Here is a 25,778-nt window from a genome sequence, read left to right on the forward strand (position 1 = left end):
TATATAAAAGTTTTAAATGATATCAAATATTATCAGATCCCCTATGTGATAAAAGGATAAGAGTGACAATTTTTTAATGATATGTAGCATAATAATTAAAGAATCTAGAATTGTTTCTAAAAATTATTAAACTTGCAAAATTTAAGAATACTCATGGTCAAGATGGGTGACAAATAGCAATGTGCCCAAATTTCAAAACCCATAAAAATAATATTTAAATAACCATTTTATTTAATTTGACTTTTGGTACAATGTACTTTACTGAATTTTATTTTGTGGAGAATTTTTTCGTAATTAAACCATAGTACTTAGTTAGAGACCCTGAGGTCCAATTGTTTTGTTTAAAATTTGAGATGTCTTATAACCTTCTTCCTCTATGTGACATTTTACAAAATAAAAAAATCATTCGTGGTAGGTTAAGTGGGACCTAAATATGATCGATGAATAAATCCATATACAAAGAAGTAGAGGGTACAAAATTAAACTAATAATTTAAACTCATAAATAATATTTCATCTAATAAAAATTTACAGATATTAGCACTAATAAAAAATGAAAAATAGTTCTTAGAATAAGTTGAAGGTGATTTCTCACCAAATTATTTTTAAAATTATAAGTATAAAATTATCCCTTACATCAAATATCTTCTAAGAAATAAGAGGATGAGCGTAAATAGGTGGTTGGACTGCTGAAGTTATCCTGTTTACAATGTTAGCTGGAATTTGTCTTTTTTTCCGGTAATTTGATGGCTGAGATATTCACTCAGTGCTTCGAGGGATTCTCCACTTTCCAACTTAAATATTCCATTTCACGTCTACAACAGCAAATGATGGTTGTTTAGAACTGAGCTCTAAGCCCGTGTGCCCTAATTATTTCAGATGGATTCATCATCTTTCAAATCCACCGCAACAACCTTCTTCGCAATACTGGTGCCACCATAGTGACAACCGAGTCGTCATCAGTATTTCTTTACCCTTGTAGCGTGTTGTCTCTCCACTCTTGTGGTTTGTTCGTCTCCACCTTTGTGAGTGTTTTTGTCTATTTTGACACTTGTGATGGAAGATACATATTTAGTATCTCTTGAACTTAATTGTTGTTGTGGTTGTTACAATGTTTATTCTGAAAGTATATTGGGCTTGACCCCTCTATTAGCTTTGATAACTCTGTTTATTGCATGTTTGATAGTTTGACCAATTTTTTTTTGTAAGAAAAATTATTTTTTATTTTTTTACTCCGAAGTTTATTGGATGAAGTTTTTTAACTTTTTACCAGAAAGGAAAAACAAATGATGAGCGTAGAAATCAACATAAAAGAAAGTCAACGCAGGTGAAGCCATGGTGAAGCTGGTCAACGAACACACGCCTACTTTTATCGTGGTGTTTCGCTGTCATCGCCACCACCACTCTCGTGTCAAGTTCCAGGTGTAATTTAATCGAACACATGTAAGACGTGATATATTATTTTTAGGAATCTGGATCCTCACCCCGTCCGGGTAGCACAGAGTGCTCCCCGACGGGTTCTTGACCACACAAAACGTGGGGCCCACGGGTAAAATGTAATTTTTTTTTTTGTGTTTTTCCAAAAAGTGTTTTCACCGTGGGCCCCACTGCTTTGTGTGGTCAGAAACCGTCGGGGGAGCTGATCCGGACTCTATTTTTAGTTAATTGGAGGCCCATTAAGCAAAAGGACCCACCAAGTCTTTGATGTCCCATCGGTTCCGGTTTCGGTTCCCCGAATCGGCAACAGCGTGCCGAAAGAAAAAGAAATTATATAAAGAATTTGAGTCTACGTGCGTTTCCCCAGTCCCCACTAGTAATTTTCAAAAGTTCTTCAAATAACAAATAAGCCATTTTGGACTTTCATTGTCTCATGGATATATAGCCATACTTGTTTCATCTGGCTGCCGGCAATGAATTATGTACACGTGGCAGTAGAGAATACGTCAGGTAAGAGAAGACCACCGCCTTCAAGACCACCGCCTCATAGTATGAAATCAAGAGTGTATATATATATCAAATAATTTATATCTCGTAAAATATAATTTATGTGCTTTTCAAACATAAAATGGGAGTGTTAGTGCTTTAAAGCCTTCATTTTGGGTACTAATGTAATTTGCTCAATAATTTATATCAAGTAAAAATAAAAATATAAATTCATTGATTAAGATACTAAAAAGCCAAATTCATTTTGGGACCTCCATTTGTGACTAGAGACAAATGCTTTTGATTTCTTACCAGATAGTTCTTGAGTCTAGATCAAGATTGTGTGCCTCTTACGCATCTTTATCAAATATTTAGGAGGTGGGTCCATCTTGTCAGTATTTAAAGATGACTACCTTCTTACCTCGCAGGTAAAAGATCTCAATTTTCATACATGTATCCATGTTTTCTTTTCAACTATCCTTTATTTTCTGGGATTTGCCCGCGTCTTCTCAAAGCTGTCGTTTGCACATAAAGAAGCCAAAAATTAAAAGTCAATTCTCAACCACTAAAAGGTTGGCTCTCTTGATAATGACCAACGCGTCTTAATAAGAGGTTAAGATTCAAGTATATGTAACCATTAGGTCTTGATTTTAGACTGCCTTGCCTCAAGTCAAGATCACCACTGATGTCTGGTGTGAGTTATGTAGTTTTATTCTTTTGCATACTCGTTTGGTATCAGAAAATGATTTTTGGTGAGAACCCCCAACTCACTAATAAGAACTCAAGTAACCCTCCACTCACAACGTATATAAAATTGTTTAATTCTCCACCATGAAGAATATTAAGTACCGGTTTAAGATCCTCACACACTAAAATTTGTGTTAGTTGCTTAAAAGATTTATACAATACTATTACGACATTTAGAGTCACCATCAAATCACTTAAAAGACACTATTAGATACATTATGATGCAAATGTGTATCATTAAACCCAATATCTCAAAATATTAAAGAATGTAAATGAGGCTAATGGCTCATTAAATTAGAGTACAAGATCATTAGATTACTAATATATAAGCTTCATTAGGAATTAAGTCCACTTGGGTCAAATAAGTTAGACCACATGCATGCATTTAATTGCCTTTGTAGGAATGAAATCATTTTGGCTTTGAATTTACACCCACAACATTTGCATGCAAGAGTTGGTGATGCCTCCAAATTGGACTTAAAACCATTGACTACACTACAAGTTATATTTGGAAGAAAAGGCAGAAGCAAAAGCCAATTTCTTGTTTCTTTACCTACTGAAACATTTCCTACTTCTGATCACTTACAACACTTTTGTGGAGAATGAATATGAACCCAACAAAGTAAGTGTAGCTTTTTTTATATAAGATAAAATACCAGAGAGAGAGGGAGAGATTCAATGGTTTTATGGAGTAGTAGCATATATACAGTTTTTAGTTAATGCCTTAGAAGTTAGAAGTGGAATAATTCTCCAAGGCAATTATTTTCATACTTAACAGCAACAAAAGTGAAACAAGGAAGTTGGTAGCTCCTTCCTTAGTTCCTATTCTTACCTTTTGATTTGGAAGGACAAGTTTACCACGCACTTTGTTTTCCTCTCCACCAAACGTTCTTCCCACTTCATTTCCCCAGAAATAAATAAAAATTCAATCCGAGATATAGATAAATACATACTCATTGCAGCCCATATTGAAGGGCCACTATCTAAAGTAGAACTTCCATGCCAAGATTATTTTGTGTTATTTGGTGGATCCGTAGTTCCACTTCAGGAGATTTTTCAACAAAACCTCTTGAGTAATGCTTGATATCACTTCTGCAGAATGATTTTGATCCCAAAAGTGATTTTGACAAGAACTGTATTTGTTATTATTAATTCAATCCTTTAAAGTGTATTTTTCTCTCATTCTTTAAAGTCTCTCTCTCTCTCTCTCTCTCTCTCTCTGTCTGTGTGTGTGTCTGTGTGTGAAGGAGGTCATTTCAGACTGAGAAGTACCTCATGATCACCAACAGTAAGTACACTTAAGAGAATCAAGGTATCACACCATCAATGGCCGAACACAACTGATAATATATAAAAGTGATTGAAGGATATATGGTTTCTACCTAGAAAGCAAGAAAGGTATCAGTTTGGGACTTGCAGACTCAGAAGGCATTCTTCCCCCCACACTTTTTGACTAGCAAACAAATAAAATAGTTGAAAGGAGAGAATTTTAGCTTTATGTTGGATCTTGTCAAGTTATTTCTTCTCCATTGACAATGATACACATGAAGCATTTGCTTTGTTCTAAAGGATATACTCATCTCTAAAGTGACTTTCCTTGTTTCATTCTTTTAATCTTGTGAACAAAGGTTTCCTTCATGTAACTTTTATTGTGTCTACGGAAACCTAAAGTGACACGAAATCTCACCTTCATGAGACTTTTATAGACTTCAGTGGACTGCACTTGCTTGCCCTTTGCACCATTAGTTTCAATGCTCAAAAATGGACTAAATTATGTTGAAATTTCCTTTTTTATAGTTGTTTTAGCATTTGACACTGCATGAAGGTGGGATTCCTCGGTGTATCTTATTATTGTGTCTACTGAAACCCAAATGACACAAGATCTCATCTTCATGAGACTTTAAAAGACTTTAGTGGACTGCACTTGCTTGCCCTTTGCACCATTAGTTTCAGTGCTCAACAGTGGAGTAAATTATGTTGAAACTTCCTTTTTGTTTGGTTGTTTTCGCACTTAACACTGTATATGAAGGTGGGATTCTCACAGTGCTCATCCAAGTACTCAAACATGTCTTCCCAGTTGCAGGACATCCATCTGGTCCAGAGAGTAGTGATTACCTAGCAAAGTGAAACTTATCTCCTCCTTCTGGTATGGGTAATAGGATATATAGCTGGTAACATGCATGTAACAGAATTTTATTTGGTAAGAAAATTCTAAGAAAGAAGAGATGATGTTCCCCAACCCTTGCTTAAGTGGTTAGAAATGGGTACCCACCAAAAATGGAAAAACAATGTGAAACAAAATTCTCTTCCACCTACGACTAAACTCCTAAACATATCAGTAATTTGAAGAACTCTCACGATAGGACGAACATCAGCAAATCACGAATTGAAATAAAAACAAGGCAGAAGATAGAGATTTAACATAGTTCATACATCAATGCGGTATGCCATGTCCACAGGTAAAGAAGAATAACTTTCCACTATGTAAAAGAATAACAAAATGGAGATTCATATACCAATCACTAGAATGTCGTCACAAAAATTCTCCTCCAAAACCCAAAGCAAAAATCTCAAATCTCACAACGATATTACAAGCAAACATAAGGTACATACATGACGGGTAAACAGGTCGAGTCATATATACCATAATAAAATATTTCGATGCGGGTCCATCTTCGAATCGCTACAAGAATTTGAGTCACAACATAACATCTCATTTACAAGTTCTTATTGGGGAATTTGATTTAGGTAATCGGTTGCAGAAAGGAGCATAGTCCAAAATAACAAAATCAAATGATAATTTTCAGGCCACAAAATGGATATTGAAGAACTAAGAACATTTCTAATATGGACACGTATGCTTAAGTTTAGGCAGGGAAGAAGGGATTTTCTTCATTTATATTCCGTTTTAGATTAGGCATAGCAATATGCAGCAGCTTTAAACATGAAAAATGGTTGGAAAATGAGTGTTGCACCAAATAGAAGAGATCAAATTGCTTCCAATGTTTCAATGGAGAACTTCTAGTGATTTCCACTCAAGGTTTTAGTGGGATAGCCACCAACTCACCAGGAGTGATTGGTGCCAGCAGACCTATAAAGAAAAGGGGGCCCGGCTGGGAATTTGATAGAGAGAACTGCAAATTTATTGACCATCCAAAGTAGTAGCAATCATAGTTACAAATTTAATCAGAATGCTTTTTTTTATCAATTTGATGGTTTCAATTGATGCTTCTATTCATCATTGGTTGTGGAGTTGGGCACAATCATCCTTTAGAAGGGCAATCATGACTTGAATATATATATAAACAAATAAAGCAAAGCTATCTATCAAACCCTTAACTACCAAAGAGTTTGTGTTGCTTGCCCAATCCAAGAATGGCAGGTAGGTATGCAACAAGAAGAAGGCTTTAGAAACAAAGTACCCAAGAGATCAACTTGGTTTCCTTTTAATCTAAATGAGATGAGTGATGGGTTGGTAAGACAAGATTGGACACATAACCCATCTGACCAATACCAGTGAGAGAAGTTAGGTTCATTTGGATTGGAGTTAACAAGTAGACATGGCCATAACTAACACAAATCTAATTCTTCTTCTCCCTCCTTGAAAGGGGGTTTCCTTTCTGGTGTGGTCATGAAGCTCTCAGAAGTGAGGACAAAAGTAGAGAATGACCCATTCCCAATTCCTCTAACCATCATCTCATTCATGTGACAAACCCAAGCAATAGTTATATAAGGCAGCCCTTGGCCACACATAGTGGTTTAGGTTTACAAAAACTTTAGGATTGATTGGCAATGCAAAGCCAATGGATCAGGTCTTGTCAAATATGGAAGGTAAAAAGATGGTGAACTGCAAGAGTGAGAAACGTCAAACATTATCTCTGAGATTCCATGTGAATGTCTTGCTAATTTGTACTCTTTAATCATACTCCAATGACCTAACCAAGGATGACGGTTGAAGGGCTCTTGTACACAATCTTACTCCAAAAAGTTTATCAAAAACCAAGAAATCATATATCATATCTAATCCAATCTCACCAGTTCACACTATCAAAGTGGGCAAAGCTTTTGATAGTCTTACTAGTGTAGGAAAATCCTGAGCTACTTTTCAATCCAGATAAGACTCACTACCATCACCTATATATATTGATTGCTAAAGTTTGGTTGACATATGACATGTTAGAGGGAAATATGGGTATCTAAGATTTGGAAGCTTTTGCTTTTTCATTTGATATGAAGAATGCTGTGAACCAATTTGACTTTGTAACTATTAACAAATAAGAAGGAAGTCAGTTCAGTTGGATTTTGTTCTACTCTTACAATGACTGAACAGGTTCAGCTGGATTTGGTTCTGTTCTTACAATGACTGCATATTTGTTTAAGCCAACCAATGCATTTACCCCACCTTGAGTAGGAACTCTTATTTGGAAGGGGGAGGTAATTGCATGATTGATCTTTTGACAACAACGATGCTTGTCGATCTTTTGTTCTGTTGATCAAATATCCCAACCATCTTAACTTAGCTTTCATATAGTATGCTTTGCCTGTTTTGACTTCAAACATAAACAATGATACATGGAACAGAGAAAGCGAAAGGTCATTATCAAAAAGATATAGCGTATCGAAAAGCTGCAGAGACGCGGCAAGTAAACGCAGCAACATCATCATATCAAATGCAGTGAAGAGAAAAATGGAATCAATCATGGACTCGCCGGAATTTGAGATCTTTCTTCTCTGTCTGGTCAAAGTCCACGGCTCTGTTATGCATAGTGACTCTTAAAAGTGAAAAAAATAAGTATTTTGAATGGGATTAGTTCATTTACCAAAACAAAAAAAAAAATGGGATTAGTTCAACTTCTGCATTCAGGGTTCGCATATCAGGAACTTGGAGCTATCAAGAGGGACAGGTTCACACCTCGCATGTCTGTTATGATAACTGCTCAGATGCAAAACCATCTCCAACAAACTTCAATTTCCCTCTCATTGTTTATTGCATGGTCTGAACATTCTGAAATAGCCATAATTACCCCTTCAAAGGAAGGTCCATGAACTTGTGCAGTTCACCCTGTTGGTTCCTTTCATGCACTGCGTATTCTTTTAAAACATATCTTATATAAGATAACAACCCCAGCAATTAAGATGAACAGAGAAAAAAATTCAATCGACACACAATGCTAGGATATCAGCCTCAACTCAATGTTAGCTGCTGCTAAAGTAGTATGCAATCCAGAGAAATTGGAAAGAACTAGAATTCTCCATTCTCAAGACAGCTTTGATTACTCAAGGATTAGCCAACATATCAGCAAAACAATCACCACCCATGACTCTCTGTAGTATCTTTTTCCCTGCCAGGAAAAAAATAAGGGGGGAGCAGGAGTTTTGCACAATATGTAGATTTGTGGTTTCACAGTCCACCTTCTGCAACAGCTTGAATTATGGGAGAGACAATAACATACTAGTTCACACGCCAATCATTCATAGGAGCAGCTAGTGTTCATATAGTGAGCCAGCTTTATACCAGGGGAAAGGGGTAACAAAATCTTTGCATTTTTCAGCTGAAGATTTCTCCATTTTTTACACTTCTGAACTAAGATTAAAACGAACTAGATTCCTCCTCCACATAGCCAACATTGACATGACCCACACAGGCAGTGCATCCCCGCCATCTTGAATGTGACTCACACTTTAGAACCAAGGAAAGACTGCAAATAAAATCAGCAAATGCAGCATTAGTATCTCAAACATTCCACACAAATATTAGGTATTATAAATAAAAAACAGAAAAAAGGGCTGCATAAAATTTCTCGGTCATTAAATGTCACCAGCACAGCACCACCACCATTCTATTCAAGCAAAAAGCTAGTTACTTTTAAGTAACTCAAATTCGCAGGACAGTCTGGATGGTACACCTTCATGCTTTCACCCCACCCCCCCCCCCACCCCCTCTCTCTCTCTCTCTCTCTCTCTCTCTCTCTCTCTCTCTCTCTCTCTCTCTCTGCACATCTTCCCAATAACATTGATTGTGATTGATCTGTGATATACTCTGTTTATTCATTGTGACGCACAGGCATCTTCAATATCTTATTACAGAGATTAAAAAGTTACTGGGTTAGTCTTAATTAAATTAATCAGAAGCATGCATCTAAATATTTTTCCTCAGGAGTTCCCAAAGGAGGAAATAATGGCCCTGCGACTAATGAGCAATTAGATCATTACCTAACATAGTTGCTATCACTAAGAGTATCACCAATTATAGGTATAAGTCAATCACTTAAAATCTAGACACTAGGAAATGTATAAACAAATAGTATGTTATGCTTATGCGTGTGCATTCCTATGATCGGTACTTTTCATCATTTATGATTTTAATGTTTGAAGAATGTATTTGGTATGACAAACATCAAGAAATAGAATAGGAATGAATAACAGATAACACATATTTAAAGTGGTTCATATACCAACATGATGTGCTATGTCCACGAGTAAAGCTGATGAAGTTTTAACATGCATGGAGAAGATTACAATAGAGATCTCCCAAAAACACCAAATATGATGTTGAAGGCTCCAACCCAAAACCTTAATTTGAAAATCCCAAATCTGACTCTTAACTTTACAAGAAAAGGTGAGGCAAACAAATAATTCTAAAAACAGAAAGGAGCCCCCACATAAGAGAAGACTAAATAAAAAGATAAGATCTGTGACCCCTATGGATAAAAAATTTGGCCTTGTAATTAAAGGTCCATTACAAATAAAAACTCATAATTTAGCCCATTAGCAATGAAAACATTTAAATTAAGTAAGTCTATAACCAAGTATTATTAAAATAAAACCAATTTGGAACCACACCTGCATTATTACTAACAGAAATGTTTCTAGAAAGATCAGGTACAGTATACGTTACACATGCAGTTAGAGCAACTAAGACAAACATTCCTAACAGCTTCTATACATTTGTACGCATGCATAGTGGCATAACATTTTTTTTTTTTTTTTCTTTCTTTCTTTCTTTTTTCTTTCTTTATTTTTTTTTTGGGGGGGGGTGGGGGGGTGGGGGAGGGAACTGATGAAATAGCTTCCTTGCACCTCTTCAAAACTCAAAAGAATGCAAGAGAGACATTCCTATGTGTAAACAGATACTGATCCTAACATGCCACAATGACTGACCTTAGAAAAATCATATCAATATGAAACCCTAATTGTGATATGTCACATGCTACAACCATTCCCTTTGATGTAGTCTGGATCCACCACAAAAAAACTGGGTCATTTTCCCTAAATAACCTTAGGGTTAGGTTATCTAGGTTATGGGCCTTTCTTCCCTTGGGTTTAATGTGCAATAGGGCTCTTTAATGGACCTAGAATGGGGGTATCCAGACTAGGAACGAAAATAAGTTAACTACTTTGTTTTGTATTGTTTGAGTTTGAAACAGTTCAATAACTCGTTCAGATTAAGTAATAATTAGTTGGTCCACTTTTAAGTTATGGTTCAATAATTATGCCTTTTTTTTTTGGTGGTGGGGAAACGGGAAGGTATAAGAGACCTTCACTAAAATTGATGTCAAATTTAATCTTTCTCTAGCCAAGCTGGACATGAGGAGAAACAAAGAGTACTACAATTTCTCAACCAAACTTAGCCGCCGAGCAAGGTACAGAATTAGCTCTACGCCTAACATGTCTAAAAGATGCATAAAAAAAGGAAGACGGAAAGAACACAATGTCCTCAATGTAAAAGATATTATCTTTTGGAGTGAAACCTTTGTAATTAGGCCCCTTTCATAATCCCACACAAAAAAGCAGAACCATGCTATGTTTCTTTTTCGTAATCCAAAATCCTATTTTCATTCAGGACTTCGCAAGGTTGTTATAGTTCCCCTTGTTTACATCCCCATTGTGGAGGATAAAGATTAGACTTTAGTTTTGGATTTTGCATTGAGCAAACCCAACTGCTCCATTTGTACTCTATAAATGAGTGTTCTGGTGTTTACGGTCCAGATTACTGAGCTGCTGGTGTTTAAATTCCACATAGCTAATAGTGCTTGGTGGTTAAAGTCCAAGTACTGTTTTCCTTGGTGCTTTAAGTCTAAGAAAAGAGTGGTGAACTGGTGATAGGTGCAACTTGGTAGATGAGATCAAACCATCCCAGTTCCCATCCTTCCCCTTTAAGTTTGGTTTTGTTAATCTTCAAAAACCGCACCACCCCCCCCCCCCCCCAACTCCTTTTTTTTTTTTTTTTTTTTTTTCTCTCCCCAGTTTGGGGTTGTTTGGGATGGTTTAAAATGAGACATCGTTATACCATCTAGGAAATGTTCGTTTGCTTTTGTTTTTCAGTGTGTAATATACCTTGACTCCTGGTGTTGGGGTCCCAGACTTTGTTGTAGTGGTGCTCCCGAAAATGAACTTCGCTTTCTTTTCTGCAGGCTTTAATATTTGGAAGGAGCACATCAGAGTCTCATCCACACTCATCATCGCACCTGAATTGTCAAACTCCCCACAGTAATTAGGTGCTGAAAATATTGTTACAAGTTGCCTGTCAGCAAAAAACTCATATCCATCCTCCACAACCTGCAAAATATGGGAACAATAGTAAGTTGAAGTGTTCCAGGATCGGTCCATATCCAAGAAATAAGCAAACCATATTTTGACCTGGTGAGCACGACAAATAAGGTCAAGATCATGCTTCTGAAGAAATTCTGTCACTTTATCAGCACCAAAGGTGTATGAAACACCCCTATCATTCATCCCCCAACCCTGAATGTCCTTACTGGGATCTGACCAAAGAAGATCACAGAGCAAACCAGTGTCGGGGACATCTGTTGGGCGCTGTAGGTTTCTTATTTGATCCAAACTACGGAGGTCAGGAGAAAGACCTCCATGCATGCAGAGAATCTTGTCATCTATGAGAGCTGCCACTGGTAAGCAGTTAAAACAATCTGTGAAGACCTTCCACAGCCTAACATTGAATCTTCGCTTACATTCATCATAAAATCCATATATACGGTTTATAGAAGCACACTCATGATTGCCCCTCAGGAGGAAAAATTGTTCTGGATACTTTATTTTATATGCAAGCAGAAGGCAAACGGTCTCCAGGCTTTGCTTGCCGCGATCCACATAATCTCCCAAGAATAGATAATTCGCTTGTGGAGGTAAACCACCATACTCAAAAAGCCTCAAGAGATCAGAATACTGACCATGAACATCACCTGAACAGGTACAGAAGGTACAATATTAGATAAAATCCAAAAATTTCTCCTTTAGGATTGAATAATTAATGTTCTAAAGCTGCATCTGCAAGACAATATGAATTGCAACATGTAGGAGTCCCAACAAATGCTGCATGGCTCAAGCACGAATTCTGGTTTGTGGTTCTGAAGTTTTCTAAGGGTTTGGAAATCAACAGGTAGAACAATATAACCACATTTTTTTGTTCAATATCAGACACAATCCAAATTTTCTCCTTTAGGATTGAATAATTAATGTTTTAGAACTGCAATGGTAGAAAAGTAAGCATACATTATCAGTTTTCTGCAAGACAATGTGAAGTGCATTATGTAAGAGACTCCTAACAAATACCACGTGAATTCAAGCATGAACTCTGGCTTGTGGATCTAAACTTTTCCAAGGGTTTAGAAATCAACAGGAAGAACAATATAACCAAGTTCCAAGAGCTACTCACAGGAAATGTGGCAAAAAGGTTTAGCTACTCACAGAAAAAGTGGCAGAAAGATTTTACCAAGTTGCTTGCCTAAAGCATATAGGTTCACATTGAATTCCGTGGCTTAAACTGGTATAAATGCTGAGTTTCGCAGTTTTATAGCTGATAAGTCAATATCAGAAGCTTCCGAATTTTAAAACCCAGGTAAATGGCATATATCAAACTGAAAGCCTCAAGACTTTAAGCCCATCAGGAGAATAAAGTCGTCAAGAAAGAATCTGGTTGAAGATAAAAATTGATTACACTAACTTACAATCCAATCTCTGAAGAACATAACACTCTATTCAGAACCAGTATAAATTCACTCTTACAATTTTATATGCACCTTTTGACAATTGTCTTGTAATAAAGGAAGAGCTGTCGGAAAGATAGTTTAGGCTAACCCCAGGCCAGAAAATCCAGCAAGAACACAGAATAAGTAGAAAAAGAGCAAAAAAGAAATGTGTCAATCATCAGAACAAAAAATTCAGAATGGTTGAAATCAAGTTGATTGGCCAGTTCTTTAGAAGAAGTGTCAGAATTCTGGTAACAGAAAAGGGATCCACATAGAACTGATAGAAACCCTACTACTACCAGGAAAACTGATTAGCAGAGAGCACATGTGGTTCCCGCCACTGCAGGGTCATAAGTATGGAGCCTCCACCTGCAGTTCGCGGCGATGCTGTTTCCCGACCGAATTAAGCCAACAGTATCAATCAGATTTCCCGGGGGGGGGGGGGGGACAGATTAAAAAATAATAACAGAGATTGAAAGCAGAATCAGTATGCAAAATTTGAAACAAAATAGACTACTAACTAGAGAATAGACAGACTGAAGAAGAATGCAATCTCAGAACCACAGCTAGAAGCCTAGAACAAGTAATAATTAGTAGAAGAAGAAGACAGAGCAGCTGATTTAAATAGAATTTAGAACTAATCAACTAAAAATAAAAAAGCAGTAGGGCGGACATTCAATGACTGTTGAATGCTTGTCTCTTGCAGGATTCTCTGGTTTGGGACCACATTATTTGGTAATAGAGACAAAGGTTTTACACTTTAGACCAATATGCATTATCAAGTCTTCCATGTCCAGCTTCAACTACCTAACAGGAGATTGACTGTCCCATATGTTGATAATGAGCACGAAGAAAGTATTGTCTCACAAGATGTGGAGGACTTGTGTGCTAGGACTGACTGGTCAAACCAACAGAGATTAAGGGAAAAATTCTCTGGCATCTCCAAAACGAGCTTCAGAAGTTCGGAGAGTAGACTTATGTCAGAATATCAGTTGGCATCCCTTTGTCCAGGCCTAAGCTTTCGAGGCCAGTACTGGACCTTCATCTTCTTAATCTGCATACACAATCAGGTCATCATGTGAATTGCTTCACCTATGCAGTTGAAGCAGGATTCTCTTTGAGCACCATTATTTTGCATGGAAATAATGATCTCGTTCACCTGCTGCATCATATATAATGCAAGGGATTACACCATAACCTTGAAAAACCATCAACTCCATCAAGAAAATTTTTAACTAAGTCAACCAAAATGTGCTCACTACCGTTCCATTTAGCAGGGAAAACCCCTTAGACAATGATTCAATATCACCCAACAAAAACCAGAAGCATCTAGGGACTTCTTGAACATCATGTCACCAAAGGTTGAATTGGACAATATACGGAAGTTGGATTTTGAGTCATTTGACATGTAAAGGGGATGCACTTTGCATGCCCACTAATTTAGATAACTGTGGTGCCAAAATGATGGATTAAGTTTAACTGTGAAGGATTACAAATAATGATGCCTGGCAGCCCAAGATCTAAATCATTTATGATATCCAACATTTAATATGTTCTAATCTGTCCACCCACCCCACCCCTAACCAAAAAAAAGAACGCTCAAGTCTAAGTGGCATGGGTGCCAATTTAGAGGACCTAAAGCGACCAGGGATATCTCGTTTGGTAGTTTGGTGCTCCAACAATGTGAAGAAATTTAAGAGAAATTAACAGTAAGAGAAAGAAAGCTATAGGAATAATATGAAAGGTCCCGAGTTCAGATAAAAAGAAAGACAAACTGAGGAGAAGAGACCATCAGATTGCAATGTCTCCACCAAAATCCTCTTATATAGATTGAAAAGGGGAGGTCGCCCAAGAAATAATTGAACCATGGTTAACCAAAATATATCCAAGTAAAATAAGATTATTTGGGCCGTTCACTAGATACTATGGTTCAATAAGGGAATGACACAAGATCATTTGCAACAGTATGCAGTTACCAGATTGTTCTGTTTGCATTTTTTATATGCTGGTGGAATGCTTTTAATGTCAAGGAAGAATCCAAAGATTGCTAGAGCATATTATGGATTCTTCCTGCCAAATACTAATCTTGATTATTCCAAACTGAACAATACAAACATAAAGATTCAATTCAGCCAATCCACAACAGGTGACAGATCAGATCATGTACTATGCAACAAATTTCAATATCCTTGCATCCATATCATTAATTATATTCAGCCTTTTACAACAATAATAGCCACATATTTCTTTTCCTCCCAATGTTGACAGAAGTCTCTCCAGTGATTCATATGAATTTTTCCAGGGGCTGTGACTGTAACAACAGCAATAGCCTTGACGGAAATTAAATGTCTTTCTAAACCAGCAGCATGAAATTCCCACACGTCATAAAACAAATCCTTTTAGGCAGCACTTGGATCAGTGGAAATGAACCACTACTTATGGATAAGACAGGAAACAGTTAGGTTGATCTGCAGTATCAGGAAGAGCCCATCCCTGATGTTATACCACCCTGGGTGACACTATTTGATGGATTATACAGTATATGAGCATATTGGTAATAACAGGATTTTTTATACACCTAACTACATTAACACAGTAGACAGGCATTGCCTGTGGCTTGGTGTTAAATAAGCTCATCAGACATAAGACCCTCACCCAAGCCACTCACATTTAGTAACTGGGTGGCCAACGAAACCCAGCAAAACCCAATCATCAGTAGGCTCAAGTTGCAATGAGAAAGCATACAATTCCATAACTTAAAAGGGACGTTATACATTCATTTCTCTTTGAACTCCACAGATAACCTTTTTATTTCAATATCGACACATTTGAAATCATTTTCATTGAGAAAACTTCCACACCCCCAACATCCCTAACCTCTACCGCCCCTACCCCCACCCTGTAAAAAAAGAATAAGAAGAAAAGAGACAGTGGGCTTTCAAGGCCCACTCCTTGAACATCAATTTCAAGGATCAACAGTCAGTAGCACCATCTCTACCATCCATAACCAGTCAAAGGCTGTTTGTCAATAGTCACAGAATGGCATGAACAATGTTTTTCTAATTCCAGGGATTAAGAAATTAGCATATTCTTTAATGAATTAGAGCAAATTGCACAGGCACTCCAAAATGGAGGCCTTAAAGCACCGACACCCTACTTTATGTTTAAAAAGCACAGAGACCCCAAAATTGGATTTTCATTGGATATATTTGTCCAATTTGTCACAAAAAACCTTTCAGACACTGTTTATTATAGGGATATTTTTTAAAATAAACAGTAATTTAACTATTTTCAGTGAAAATTTTGACAAATATATCCAACAAAAATTCAATTTTGGGGTCTCGGGCTTTTTAAACATAAAGTGGGGTGTCAATGCTTTAAGGCCTCCAATTTGGGGTGCCAGTGCAATCTTCTCAATGAATTATTTCTGAATTATTGAATAGAAACGTAGCCCACTAAAAATTTCTTCAAAAAAGAAAAACAGATAATGACCACAAATAACATACAGCTAAGACTTCATAGATAGCCCTAACAACCCCTAACTTGAAGAACTTCTAATTCTTCTTTTCTACATACAGTTTTCTCAAACCCAACTGTCATCATGGGGATCATCAATTGTAGATATCTATTTTCAATCCATCTGCATTTTTTTTTCACTTGAAGTCATAAAAACTAGCTTCAGTCTTGATAATTCCCCTTAGGAGAAGGGACTCACTCAAACATTTTTTTTCAATGGATTTTGGAATAATAGGATGAACCATATGACAGTTCAGCAATCAAAGTACAAAAGGAAGACTGCAATGGAAAGAGTACCTAGAATTTGTTTGTTCTCATGAGGCATGGACTATTAACTTGTGCTCAACCAGTTATTATTATGTCTGAACTACTTACCAGAATCTACCCATTCTTGAATATCTCTAGGAAGAAGTTATACACAAATGCAAATTACTCGTCACAAACTACATGCAACAACATGTTAACTACGGACATCTACCAAAATCCTAAAAGGAAATCCACCAAAGCACTCAGGTGACTTCCACAACTTTATAGACGTTGCTCTGAAGAGCCGTCAAGCATCAAGGATCCAAACTCGTTTGATACAATATCTGCACATTCAAACTCCAATAGAAGTTAGGAGCATGAATCAAACTTTTGAGGTTACCAACCATCTTGGATGACTCTCCATTAGTAAATACCCAGATGGAAGCACACCAACCCTCCGAACGAGTCACAGTTGAAGCCTCTGGTGAAAAATCAGTTAATTATAATACAATAATGACGCAATATGTCTCAACAGAAGATGAGCCTTTAGAAGTATCGTTAGAACTAATTCTATATTTTGAAGCAATAAAAACCAAAAACTTAGTTTGGAATTCGGATTCTATGATCTGCCGTCAAGCAGCTTTAACCTAAACTTGACTATAGGATTCCAAGTAGCAGACACGTAAATATTTAATTCAGACGGTATTTATCGGACATCCGACTACGATATTCCTTACTTGAGCACATTTCGAGTCCGAAATGAGCAATTCAATAAAGAGAATTCCAAAATTAAAAAAGCCCAAAAAAAAAAAAAAAAAAAAAACCGTTTTAAGTTCCAATACAGTCGATAAAATCCACAACTACATATGGAAAGGAATATGAGTTGACGTAGAATTACCGCAAATCTTGATAGGCGCTTCAAGCTCCAATAAATTGGGCTGCCGCAAGAAAATGTCTTTGGATAAGACACAAAGCTGCCGGATCTCTGATTCTGAGAGCTGAACCTGCTTCCCTGGTTTACCTCGAACTTCAAGAAGCCGATTAATTATATCATCAAGAACAGCAGAGTCCATTCCTTTGTTATCCCAAACTCAATCTCTGCCGCAGCAACAAAAAATTTTGTGAAATTCTAAAAAAGAAAGCTAAAAGCAGAAACCAAAACCTTAAGTTTTTTTTTCCCCTTCTTCTTCTAGCGTTGATGAGCTTCTTCTTCTGTTCAACAGATGTAAGGGAGAAATTACATCCTTTGGAGAGAGAGAGAGCTTTAAGTAACTTTTTATCTCTGGACTTGGCTTTTTCTGCCTTCTAAGAATCGTAGAGCTTTTGAGAAATTCGCTTCCATCGCGGATTTAAAGCAAACACCAAAGATTCCTAAATAAGCTGTGAGACAGAGAGAAAGAGATGGAACGATTGAGAAAGCGGCGAGGGAATTTTGTTCGCTACTTTAAAGGCAGAGAGGCCTGGGTGGATGAGCGCGAAGTTGCTGAAATGCTGACTTAGAAACGCTGAGAGGGAAAGCTCATGTTGTCCGGTGCGCGCAGTGCGCACGCTATGGTCGCCGCCGGTCAATGAAAACCCTTTCAAAATTAGGACCGGAAGCCTTGACGCCCGAGTAGAGCGTGCGCTACGCATGTCATTTGGATTTCTTCTCTCCTGACTCTTTTCAACCACAAATAATAGGAGGTGGGGTCTATGTAAAACTTACAATGATTCTTATTTTTGATTATTTTTAATAATTTAATATTTAGCTATGTGCACTATCAGTATAAGCACTGGCCAATAGCGGAGCCTCACCAGAAGCTTAGTATAGCCTACAGAAACTACTAGCGCCTATGGTCAGATCCCAAAGAGCACACAACTGTCCAATGCAAGAAACAGATGAGTAGAGAGAATTTAAACATGAGAAATGAGGTTTACTAAACCACTTGAGAAGTGAACTTGGGACCACTAGACCACCACCTCTCGAATGGTATAATTTAATATTTACAAGTGGGTCATTTCACTATTATGTAATTAAAAAGCGTAAAGAGAACACATTATTCTCCCTTGACAAAAGGTGATCCAAACTCTCCACAAAATGTGTTGAGGCGAAGCCATCTCATTGGTAGACCTGTAAATGGATAACTGAAATCCGCCTATGAATTTGCATCCCTATTCATTTAGAAAAAGCCATCTCATTAGTAGACCTATAAATGGATTTAAAATCGAAAACATGATAATACCAACAAATAGTTATCGATCGGCTTACTATCCCATATTCAATAAAGTTCTAGATTCGATTTGGATTTAGATAGAGGTTTTGCTAATCGGATTCGAATACTAGTGCATCCGAGCCGAATTTGATCTGTTTACATGTCTACTCATTGGTCAAGGCTCAATTTTACAGCACACATCTTGATATCAACCTAACCAACTATAGGGATATTGTTTACATAATTCAACCATTGCAAGGTTGCTTAATTGGTAAGACCAGAGCACTTTTAATGAAGAGGTCATGGATTCAATTTTATTAAAATTATCTACTCTAAAAAAATATCTAATCAATAATTTAGATTATCTATTCATATAGAGAGAAAATTTTACAACCCACATAATTAAATTTTTGATCTAATGATAAATCCTTTTTGTTAGAAAATTTTCAAAAATGTAGAAATTCAAATCTTCATTATAGAGACAAGAATGAAGGGGAAAATAATAGATTTAAATAAAACCATTCGATTTCGAGATCTAGGTCCTAGGATGACATATTGTTTGGAAATTGTTTTCAATTTTAATCTTGAATTTGATTTTAATTACTTTTATTTTATAATAATGACATTGTGTTAATTTAAAATTTAAATGAGTAATGCTTGAAAAATTTGACAAATACAAGCCAAAATATCTAATCCCCCAGAAAAGGGAAGGTATTTACTTAATTTGGCTTGCCATTTTATATACACTATTTTGGGATTGAACTTATATATACATTTGATTAATCTATATTTTTTCATAAGTTCATAATTTGAGCTTAAAAGATCGTGGTCCATGCCCTGTCCTTCTAGGTTTTTAATTTTGTGGTACTAGTTGTACCTGGTTCTATAGAGATAAGTTCTTCTCCAAATTGGCCTCAAAATGTTAACAAAAATAATCGATAAAATTGAAACTAAACACAACAAAAATCATTTAGTAACTAATATTGATTTGAAATGAATTTATTTATATTTAAATTATATATAAAAGTAATCCTATTGAGGTTGTAGTTGAGGTGCCCATAGGATATGGGAGCATGGTCAAAAAAAAAGAAGGGTGAATATTTAGAAAATGAAATAAGGGGTAAAGGTAGCGTTGGATATGGGAGCATGATCACTCTAAATAGAATTAGAGTCGTTGAAGACCATAAGGTTATTGGACCCAGAAGTTAACGAGTAAGGATCGATGGGAAGATTAGTTGGCTATATACTTCTCGAGGCCATTTTAGATTTGGTCATGTGAGGTGTCAAAATAACATGGTTGTTGATTAGTTGTCTAAGAAGCGGCTAATTGGATGAGAGGGTTTGGTCTTTTTCAATGATCCCCGCGAAGAAAATGATAGACATCCTCAGAGAGGATTTTCTCAAAAGTTGTGTTTTAATTTGATTTGGTTTTGTTTCTAAGTCTTTTGACCCATTTTGTAGCCCAAAAAAAAAGAAAATGAAACCTTAACCTTCTCTAATATATATATATTTTTTTAGTTAAAAGAATACTGTATTAACCGACATAGAAGTTGGCTTGTGGTGAAGTGCATTGGTCAAGGAGAGGAAATAAGGCATTCTTTCATAGCTCATCATACTAAAGAGTCAACCAGATCGTGAAGTGCATTGGTGAAAGGAGAAAGAAGTCATTCTTTCGTACATCCAACTTAAGTGCTCGTCATACGAAAGAGTCAACTAGACCATTTGGAATTTAATGCCTAACACTATGATTATCTAAAGTAAGTAATGAGGAATCTTATATAGTTGAGGGGGCCTCCGTATAATCTTGTCGCCCTCCCCTCAAAAAAAAAAAGAAAAAAGAAAAAGAAAAACAATAAACAGTGTGGTCTCTTAGTTTGATGCGCTTGAGTTTGAGTGGCATGCCTATTGCTCTAGTAACCCATTCATGTGATAATTTGGCATTTATGTCCTGAGTTTTACGTTCAAGTTCTAAAAATGAAAGTCACCTTCTAAATAAGTAATTTATGAGTCAATAATCCTAAGGAATGAACTTAACTAATAAATACAACACCCTCATAAGTTAGAAATTAAATATTTAAATTTCTTTAGAATCTAAGGCCTTTCCCCTACATAAAAGAGACCATGATGTTTATAGGTATCAATATGTTGGTGCAAGAAATGTTATCTTGGCTCCAAGGTATGTTCTTGATCCAGCTCCAACTCCTGAGACCAAAACAAGGTGAAAGTGGGCCACCTTTGAGGACGGGAAGTCACCTCTGACGATCGAGTTAGTCTAGGCCAACAAATAACCAACTCTATTGAGGAGAGAAGACCCCAAGAGGTGATGAAGGCCATCCTCTTGAAGGGTTAGAAAACTGAAGATAATGAAAAGCTGGAGTATGTAGAGTTTACCTTGCCTTTTTCCCCTCTTCCCCTTATAAACTGGATTTTTACCTCTTATGACGACTTCTTGGCTGCAGAGTGAGACAAGGGTCCCTTCATCCATCCCTACCCTTCGGCGAGTAAGGGCCATCAAATATCCTGTTGTCTCTGGGCTCGAGGAGATCCCAGGCCATGTCAGGTGTTGATCCAATTTGGATATTTTGGCTGATAACATGGGCCACTTGTTACCAAGACCTCCTGGAAAGGATAAATGGGCGAGACGCCCCTGGCTGCTGAGGACCAGCCTGATCCCATCTGGCTGGACCAGAAATATCAGTGACTATAACACAATACGATACTTGAAATATACAAAAATGATAAAAAGGAATTATAAACCTCAGATAATGGGTGAACTGTCCCTATCAATAAAAGAAAATCCTTAATCGATCAAAAAAAAAAAATATATATATATATATTTATATATATATATATATATATATATATATAGATGCATAAAGAGATTTAAAAAGAAAAAAAAAAAAAAATGCAAATGAGACAAACGAAAAATATCGAGATGAGAAAAGTGAAAAAAAAAGGAATGAAACAAATGACTCAATCAACAACAGGTCAAAAAACATGCAGAAGAGACAAATGAAAAATATAGAGATTAGAAGAAAGTGGAAGCAAAGATATATATGAAACAAATAAGCCAAATAGCTTCTTCCAGTGTCTCTTTTTTCTCTTGTTAATATCTTCCAATACCATCTGAGGCAGGATATATATACACGGTATTTCATTTTTAGTATATAATAAAAGAGAAGAGTTGTAGCCACGTTGTTGTTAGCTGCAATGAATGAAAGGGTTAGTGTAACCCTGGAAAGCGTTTAGTTGGGGGTTAATTTAAGCTTAATTAATGGCCAATATTCTTGCAAGGGACTGTAGATATGAAGTGGCGGTGAGGCTAATTAATCTATATTTTCTTTAAGGAAAAGAAAGGTACAACTTACCTAACTGGGTTGTTAATCTCAGTTAAGATTTCTGGAAACTTTCTTTTTCATCAAAGATTTATCTGGCTTAGTTAACACATAGCTCGATTACCTCCAGAGAATAACTTGTATATAATTTAAATATATCACCAGGGAAAACTTATTAGATTAGAACTTACATGCATGATTCATCATTAATTTTTAGCCTACTAGAAAATAATCAGCTTTAAGTCCAAATTCTAGATGGCCAATGCTTTAATCTAGTTCATTTCGGAAATGGGTTTAGGTTGAATCCTGTTCATCAAAACAATTCACCGTGAAAATTGAGATTTTTTTCTTCTTCATTACGCTTTGCTAAGGTCAGTTTATGCGAAACTCAAAGATTAAGATTCTGAATGAAGCTCCTCATAATACCATCAAAAGATTGTTTAATTGGTAACGATCGATACTGCTTAGCAAAGAGCTCGGGAATTCAACTCTCTAATAGTATAAAAAAGTCAAGAGAAAAAGGGATTTGCCGGCAACCTTGTCAAATAGTCTCCATTATATATAACTGATATGCCATCGGTTACAATACAAGCAAGTGTTGCTAGCTCTTCATTGAGATCTCATGATGTCTCAATCATACAAAGCATAACAACTAATACCTAAAACATACTAGAGGTAGTCTGGTAGCAGCAGCGCTGTATTACCACTACCATCAGTACTTCATTTATTTTTACATATATGTACTCACTCGGAGATGGATCACCTAGCCATGATGAAAATGTGGGGGTCCAGGCTTGTGGGCAGGCCCAGGCCCAACTGGGTGCTTCTTCTTCTCTGGTTGGCCATGAGATGGCTTCACCTTCCTGGGTATTCCAGCTAAGTACTCTTGGGCATTCTCAAGCAAGGTCCTTTCAGGGTGGTGGGGAGGAGGAGGAGGAACCTTGTGCTTTGGTGGTGCTTTCTTTCCTGGAGTTGGGTGCTGCTGGTCATGGTGTGCATCAAGGGAAACCTTGGGGTGAGGACCACCATGGTGGGGTGGTTTTTCAGTTGGAGGAGTCTTAATTCTTTGGTGGTTCATGGTGATCATGTTCTTTGGGTGGCTTCTCAGGATGATGAGGAGGAGGTTTATGATCATCAGCGAGAGAGGGGATGGTGGCGAAAGCTGCAACCACAAGGAGCAACAACACAAACTGTGGGAGAAGAGACATTTTTTACTGAACTACTGGTGAAGGTTTTCTAGCTCCTTCACTGGGATACCAACTTGGAGAAGAAGGGCTGGTTCATTTATAGCACACTTCTGCCACTTCATATAATAAACCAGAAAGTAGTGAAAACACTAGAAAGTGAACAATCCGTGTGTGAACGAAGGGGGCTCCTCACAGAAGAAGGTATTCCATGTCGGCACAGACACAGATAACTACCAGGGTTTGCAAGTGTTAGAATGAACATAAAGATTAAAGAAGATTCATATAACCCGGAATGTGGCAAAAAATTTCCCATGCATGAACCCACACGCAAAGAATTATTTTTTTTCCAAGAGGATAACCGCACCAAGGTTAATTTATAAATGGAAATCAATGTCCTTGTCAGTATCCTTCACTCATCGGTGATATGTTAGAATACATTCCCTTATCTTTCCATATGAATATGAGGAAAAGCAGGAGATAAGGGTGATCAGGATAAGCAAATGTCAAAGTTTGCGGTTCCTTAATTTCCTTAATCACAAACAGTCTTTCATCCACACTACACCTAGGTAGCTCTTGATGACAAGGGTTTGGTGAATTCGATGGTCATCGAATCTAAACTCTTCAACTTTCACTGCTCAATCAAAGGGCAGCGTAGGGAAGGGACTTTCTAGGCAGCCTTAGCTTTGCTTTTTGCAGAGAGGCTGATTCGAACCCACGACCTTCAGCGCACAATGGAGTGACTCCACCATTGCGCCAGGCCCGCCGCTCTTCTTTCATGGCTCAATCAATACTTATTAATTAACGAATTAGATTCTTTTTATACTTTTTTGTGTCTAAGAGAATATTTATTCTTTTCACACGAACAAACACATATCAGATCATCATCGTCTAAAAGGTTGTTTAATCATCGCCAAAATATGATTACAAATGCAACTGATAAAGTCTCCAAACTCATGTGAGTGTGGGAGTATGGGGGCATAGTCAGCTTGGGGCAGAGCATTTGGACTTGATTTGTGTACGAGCAATAAGCAAAGATTAGTAGAAGCCCATGTAGAACATTTAGAAGCAGTAGGCCCATGAGTGGCAAGCCAGCCCATCATAGACATTTAATTCAGTATTAGTATCCGATCCACTAGAATTATTTGGCCCAACAGCAGCAACTGGCCCACTGCAAATACTCGGTCCATTAGAAGTTGAGGCATTAACAATATTGAGCCCACTCATAGGAGCATTCGACTGAACTGGTCCATTATTTGAAATTGAATGGATAGATCCATCAAGGGGCCTTCGTACACTAGAATCAACAGGCCCTAAGACACTCACTCTCAGTAGCTGGACTCGAACATGGTAGGAAAATCGGAGTTTGGATCTTCTATCTGTATTAAGAGGAAAAATTTCAACTCATATGGTTAGATTCATGAATGTATTCAATCTAAAAACAAAATCGTCCAGTGAAGAAGAGAGAAGATTTGAATTCCTACATTTTCAAAAATTTTCTAAATAGAAGATTTTACTTTTAGATTAGACACTTGTCATAATCCTGAAGAATTTCTTGCGAAACAGGTTTATAGATGCTTGTGGGAATCTCAAAACTCTTGTTTGGATCTTTCATCTTGGGTGGTCTCAAGAAAATATGGCACTTTGTGAAAAAAAATGAGCGGTGGACAATAGGGGATGAAAGAAGTATACATTTCTAGACTGATAGATGGCTAAGACCTTTTTCCATTGCCACTGATTTGGGATTGGATCAGATGTTCAATCGTCTTTCTTTGACAAAAATTAATGAATATATTGAGGATTCACATTGGCTCTTTCCTCCTACTCAGTCCCCTAATTTGCAAGAGGTATTCCAATTGATCCAGCAAATCCCTCTCCCTTCCTTTTTCACAGGAAGATGGGTGCCATTGGGAAGGAATCCCAAAAGGAGAGTTCTCATTGAGATCAGCTTGGGATTTGAGTAGGAAAAGAGTAGCAAAGGTGGGTTGGAATTAATTAATCTGAGATGCACACTTGCTGTCGAGACAGTCCCTTTTTGGTTGGAAACTGATCAATGGGAAGATTGTTGTTGATGACTTGATGAAATCTAAGGGAGTGAGATTAGCTTCACGCTGTAACTTATGTGGAACAACAAATGAAGATGTAACTCATATTTTCTTATTTTGTGTGTTTATATGTCACTCACTGTTCGATATGATTGGCTTCTTTTTTTGACATTATCCTAGAGCATAAGGATTCAATCCAAGAGGCTAGGAGGTGGTGGCTAAATCAGTCCAAAAAATGTGAGTTCGGAATTGCATAGTTGAATAGTTGCATTTTGATTCCATATTACATATGGCTAGTGTGAAATCTAAAACGCTTCAAAGAATCTCAGCGTTCGCCAAATTGGGTAATGTTTCACGTTTTTAGGGACATGGGACAACATACCTATTATTTGGGTCTGAACTTTCAAACCAACAACATCTCTACTCTCCAAGAGATTTTCTAGAACCCTCCTTCGCATGGTTGGGTAAAGCAAAGTATTGATAATAGTTCGTTGGGAAACCCAAGAAAGGCAGGGCAGGACGAATTTTTAGAGATCATACAACAATATTGGTGTTGTGGTCTTTTAAGGTTTTTTTTGGGTGTCAAGTCAAATTCTAAAGCATAA

The 25,778-nt window shown here is 37.0% G+C and overlaps 1 protein-coding gene across 1 annotated transcript; it reads right to left on the reverse strand.

Moving 5' to 3' along the window:
- Positions 1–7,901: 7,901 nt before the first annotated feature.
- LOC149003226 (serine/threonine-protein phosphatase PP1-like) lies at positions 7,902–18,032 on the reverse strand. The gene is made up of 4 exons (XM_089136753.1): positions 17,316–18,032; positions 11,310–11,869; positions 11,007–11,228; positions 7,902–8,368 (listed from the first exon to the last, which is right to left on the reverse strand). Exons 1-4 carry the CDS (start codon positions 17,488–17,490, stop codon positions 8,345–8,347), a joined length of 981 nt encoding a protein of 326 aa, XP_088992879.1. The 5' UTR covers positions 17,491–18,032; the 3' UTR covers positions 7,902–8,344.
- Positions 18,033–25,778: the final 7,746 nt, after the last annotated feature.

This window comes from Hakea prostrata, chromosome 10 (genome assembly GCF_041222555.1).
Source record: "Hakea prostrata isolate BN-2017 chromosome 10, UWA_Hpros_2, whole genome shotgun sequence".
Classification (NCBI taxonomy): Eukaryota; Viridiplantae; Streptophyta; class Magnoliopsida; order Proteales; family Proteaceae; genus Hakea; species Hakea prostrata.